Source organism: Salvia hispanica, chromosome 4 (genome assembly GCF_029641045.1).
Source record: "Salvia hispanica isolate PSC_SH4W2 chromosome 4, Shi_PSC_v1, whole genome shotgun sequence".
Lineage (NCBI taxonomy): Eukaryota > Viridiplantae > Streptophyta > Magnoliopsida > Lamiales > Lamiaceae > Salvia > Salvia hispanica.
The window spans coordinates 58,104,039-58,109,395 of record NC_142695.1 but is presented as its reverse complement, the minus strand read 5'-3'; the positions used below and the strand labels follow the sequence as shown (position 1 = coordinate 58,109,395).

Genomic DNA, 5,357 nt, shown 5'->3' with positions numbered 1-5,357 from the left:
TCAAAAGCAACAAGTTGAAGCGCATCGAACAATACTTTTATATCTTTACGTTACCCGTTAGTGCGAAAGAGAAAGCAATTGAAAAAGTGATCACCAATATTGACTTAGTCAAGTTAAGAATTAAAAGTCATTTTTCCAATATATCTCAATTATGGTTTCCTATAAAAGACTTCGCTAATAATTGAAGAGAGAAATTCTTCAATTAATTCAATTATAGACCAAAAAATTTATTGTTGAGTTAGACTGATTCAACCTACACTATAGTCTATATATATAAGGTAAATTTATGGTTTCCTGGAAATTACTTCATCACTAAATCAAGAGATGAACTCTTCAATAATTGCAAATACAGTACAACATAAAATATGGAGTATGCCAATGAAAAAAAATACCAAAATAGCAAAGCGCTAATTTTTTTAAATTGAAAAAATTGTATACTCTAATTTCGGATTAATTAATTATAACAACGTACTATGTTAAAAGATGACCAAACACAATTTAATTAGTTCAAAGTTTCTCCTTCAAGTCCAACCAATTATTTAGAGTGTGAGTCACCCAACTTGTGGTGTGTGTGTGAATTACAATTAAAGAGTAATTCAAAAATTGAAAATAACATAATCCTGAATCGGATTAGTAAACTCAAACTGAAGAAAAAAAAAAAGGATATATATATAAAATATAAAGTGGCTAAACTAATTTATGGTTAATGGGCACGTTTATATGTTGAAAGCCCATATATATTTCCTAGGCCCAATATTTGGCCCATCGTAAGCCCAGATAAATTTTACTCCGTACCAGCCTCGGTCTGTTTATACCAGGCCTTTGTTTTACGAATATCATTTTGGGAAACAATTTTTTTAAAAAAAACTAATATTGATTTTACTATTTCGTTGACCTATAATCACAATTTGGATAATTTTCTTCAGAGATAAAATTCTTTATATTAACAAATTCAAAAAGTAGAATAAGCCATCCGAGTTCGATAAATTCCTCACTTTTCTTGTGTTTTACATTTGATGTCATGCAAAAGTTTATGAATTATGATTGATTTATTGTTTTAGCTGATTCTTTATTGGGAAGTTTTGTGAATTTGTTGTTTGAGATGATAGAATATAATCTTTTTAATTGGAGATTGGTTGTTAGACAAGATATAGGATAAGCCAAGATAGACTTTATCTTAGATTAAAAATGAATAAGGTGATATGATCATATGGATGATGACTAGACACATACACATTGTAATCTTACTACTTTGGTGGTGGGATGGGAATGAGATACATTGTCAGTGGCCATGTCTTTTTTTTTTTTGGAGAAAAGGCAATCGAACAGGATATAAGAATAAACATGGTCTCTAGTCATGTGCAGTGTGAACCGAATGGGTCCTTATTTTATTTGGAAATTAGCTAATTTCATAGGTAATCTAGCTTGTTGATAACTTGGAGTCATTAATGTATGAATTTACCAATACCTTTTTGAATTGACCTTATTTCATTATGTTTGCTTAGTATACCCAAATGACAAACGTAACACTCATTTTATAAGAACCACATACAACTACGAAAATAAAGTGAAAGTACCAAAACACAAACATCCATTCTGGAATAAAAAAAAATACACACCAACATAAAGTTTAGAAGGTAAAAAACAAACATAAAGTTTACAAATGAAGATAAAAAGACTGAATACAAATTACAATAACTTGGAAATATCACCAGCATAAGTTTGTTCACCTTGATGGAATGCTAAGCAAGTTGTTTCACCGCTGAAAAAATTGGGAATGTTACGATTCCATAAAATGAAATATTGACATTAATATTTAAAAAGTAATGTGAATATAACAAATCCAAGTAAATGTTAAAAATGTATTTAAGTACATGACATATTAATAACTTAATATACCTGTCTCCATTTGGATACACACAGAGCAATCCTGACATAAAGCCAATCTCTAGCATCATCGAACATGTTGAAGAATGCAATTCGCCATGATTTCTTCAGTATGAATGAGCCAATAACTCCCCAAAATCCGAAGATAAAACCAAAGCCCATTGATATGCCAACTTCTTGCATAAATGAGAAGATCCTTCCATCTTTCTCATTCATGTTTTCCTCGGAATTAGTGGTGGGTGGCCTCAAGATATCTCCCGGGCACTTTGGCAGAGGGTCGCCACATAGTCCATTGTTTCCGGCATAAGCTGATACATTGAAGCTCTGCAGTTGAGTACTTGTTGGAATTTTTCCAGACAAATCGTTGTTCGACAAATCAAGAAAACCAAGACTGTGTATTTCACCCAAACTTGTAGGTATCTTGCCAAAGAGTTGGTTCCGAGATAGATCAAGAGAATCTAGTACCTCCATACTACCAATATTTGGAATTATATTTCCCATCAAACTATTTCTTGATAGATTCAAGGATCTTAACCCCCTCATAGTGGAAAATGATTTAGGAATGTTTCCGCTCAATCTATTGCTTGAAAAATCAATGAGTTTAAGAAGCCTGATATTTTTCCAATACTCATATTCCTTTCCTTTCCATTGAAATGAGGAATAGCCATAGCGCTCAATACGTGGTACAGGACCGGCGGGGAGATACTTGTAAATTAATGTTGGACGGAAAATGAATTCATTTTCAAGTGCACTTAAGGGCTCATTCTCACCGGACAAGACAGTAAAATTGTTGAAGCAATCAGGAATTATCCAAGATAGATTGTTTATAGACAAATCCAGAATTTGAATATTAGTAAGATTGCATATCTCGGAAGGAATACTACCATGCAATTTATTTCCACGAAGGTTTAGAAAGAGCATTCCATTCAGCTGGCCAATCCAAGTGGGGATCTCTCCTGTTAACTTATTCCCTTCAACATCAATGAATCTCAATCTTTGACAAAGTCTCAAACTGTTAGGCAATTCACCGGATAAATTATTACTATGCATTCGTAGTATAGTGAGACGATATATATCTCCCAAAGAGAGAGGAATATCACCCGAAAAGTTGTTGTTAGCCAAATTAAGGGTCTCCAAGTTGGGCATATTCTCCCAGCAGTTGGGAACCTCCCCTTCCAACTGATTATTGGAGAGGTCAAGGTAGTTAAGATTCTCTTGGAGAGTTTTGCAAATAGATGAAATTGAACCAGAGAACATATTTCCACTCAATAAAACAACATAAGCATAGGCAGGAAATGATGGTATATGACCCGAGAATTGATTGTAACTAAGATCCATATACTGAATGGACATGGATGAGAGATTCAGAACTGTACCACTTATTTGATTGTCGGAGAGATATAAGTGTTCCAATGATGAAGACATATTCCACAACCACCTTGGGGCTTCATCTGTTATATTGGCACCACGGAGATCAAGGGATAATAAATTCCTCTGAGTTCGAATCCATTTTGGAAATCGGCCCACATTGCACCCGGCTAAATATATGTTGTTCAATTGAAAAGGAGGACTCCAGTCAGGGGCATAATCCAGCATCAATAATGGATTGAATGATAGATCCAGTGACTTCAGCTTATAAAGCTTGGAGAAGTGGGATTCAGAGACTAAACCTTCCAAAGAATTATGAGAAAGATCTAGAAATTGAAGATTGGAGAGCTGGCCAATACTTGGAGGAACTAAACCATTCAAAGAATTATTAGATAGACCTAGAAATTGAAGCTCAGAGAGTTGGCCAATGCTTGAAGGAACTAAACCATCCAGAGAATTATCCCATAGATTTAGAAATTGAAGATTGGAGAGCTGGCCAATACTTAGAGGAATGGAGCCTGTAAAGTTATTGTATGAAAGGTCAAGTCTTATCAATGAAGGAAACGCTCTCGGGTCAGGCATCAATCCTGTGAATTGATTAGAAGACAAATCCAATGTTTCGAGTGATCTAAGTACAGAAGAAAACATAAAAGGAGATATGGAACTCAAAGAGTTAAATGAGAGATCGAGTGAGCGTAGATTGGTAATGTTCCCAAGCCGGGGAGGAATGCTTCCAGAAAAGTTACAACTCCTAAGAGACAAGTGTTGTAATTGTTTCATGGAACCAATGAATTCTGGGATTGGAATGGCTTCAAAAGCATTATCACTCAGGTCAAGTGAGCGTAGGTTGGTAAGATTTCCTAACTGAGGAAGAACACTCCCATTAAAGCTACATCTTGAAAGAAACAAGTGCTGTAACTGTTTCATGGAACTAACGAATTCTAGGATCGGATTATCTCCAAAGTCATTCCCACTAAGGTCAAGTGTGTGTAGATTGGTAAGGTTCCCTAACTGAGAAGGAATGTTACCAGAAAAGCGACAATCCGAAAGAGATAAGTGTTGTAATTGTTTCATGGAACCAATGAATTTTGGAATCGGATTGCCTCCAAAGTCATTCCGACTAAGGTCAAGATAATATAAATGATGCAACTCAAGCAATGAAGAACGAAGCTCACCTTCCAAGTGACAATCATCACTACCTTTCCATTTACAATCATTATCAATATTGTTAAGCTGGAGGATGATGACATGGCCAGTGGTGTTGCTGCACTCAACACCGCGCCATTCACAGCATTCGTCGCCCTGCCACGATGAGAGAATATCAAACTCATCGAAGGTGCCATTCTTGAAGGTTAGAAGAGCTTCTCGCTCACTCTCAATGCATCTCACTTGTGCGTATCCTGAAACAAACACACAAGAAAGAACAACAAGAACAAACTTGATTGCTAGTATTATTTTTTTAGAAATCATACTATCTTTATTCTTTACTGACGTATTGAAGTGAATTGTATTTATGGAATACTCCATTGTCAACAGTTTAAATAGGTAAAATTCCTAAAACGAGATCCAACTTACCTAGATGTTACGTAGACATTTCTCATGAATTGTCCAACATGTGAACATATGAATAAACTTTAACGTAAGAATTAAGTTTGAAATTAATGAAAGAAGACAAAATTGAGTAAAGCGAAGACGGACATAATTATAAAACCCCCCCCCCCCCCCCTAACATAGAAATAGTTAATTTGAGATGACACGGTTAGAAAGAAAAAAAATAGAAAGAATAAAGTAGAGAAAATAAAGTAAGAAAGAGAAAAAAGTTTTCGAAATGACTCAACTATGAGAACTTTCCGAAATGGAAAAATGACTCAACTATGAGAGAACGGAGGGAGTAATTGGTAAAGTGAGATAGAAGAAAAAAAGTAGTTGAAATAGTGTAGCAGATGGTTAGGCCCATAAATAAAAAAAAGTAAAAGAGAATGAGAAAAAGGAAATTTAGTCTATTTCTATGGGACGGAAGGAGTATAACTTAAAATATACTCTGTTCGTTTCCTAAAATAGGAACTTTGGTGACAACACGAGTTTTAATACTCCCCTTCCTT

At 34.8% G+C, this 5,357-nt stretch overlaps 1 protein-coding gene across 1 annotated transcript; it reads right to left on the bottom strand.

Moving 5' to 3' along the window:
- Positions 1–1,574: 1,574 nt before the first annotated feature.
- Positions 1,575–4,857, bottom strand: LOC148929704 (receptor-like protein EIX2). The gene is made up of 2 exons (XM_089070074.1): positions 1,900–4,857; positions 1,575–1,762 (listed from the first exon to the last, which is right to left on the bottom strand). The coding sequence occupies exons 1-2, from the start codon at positions 4,780–4,782 to the stop codon at positions 1,757–1,759; spliced, it is 2,889 nt and encodes a 962-aa protein (XP_088926200.1). The 5' UTR covers positions 4,783–4,857; the 3' UTR covers positions 1,575–1,756.
- Positions 4,858–5,357: the final 500 nt, after the last annotated feature.

Coding starts and splice junctions, on each gene's coding strand:
- LOC148929704 (XM_089070074.1), bottom strand. CDS start 4,782: ATGGAGTATTCCATAAATACAATTCACTTCAATACGTCAGTAAAGAAT.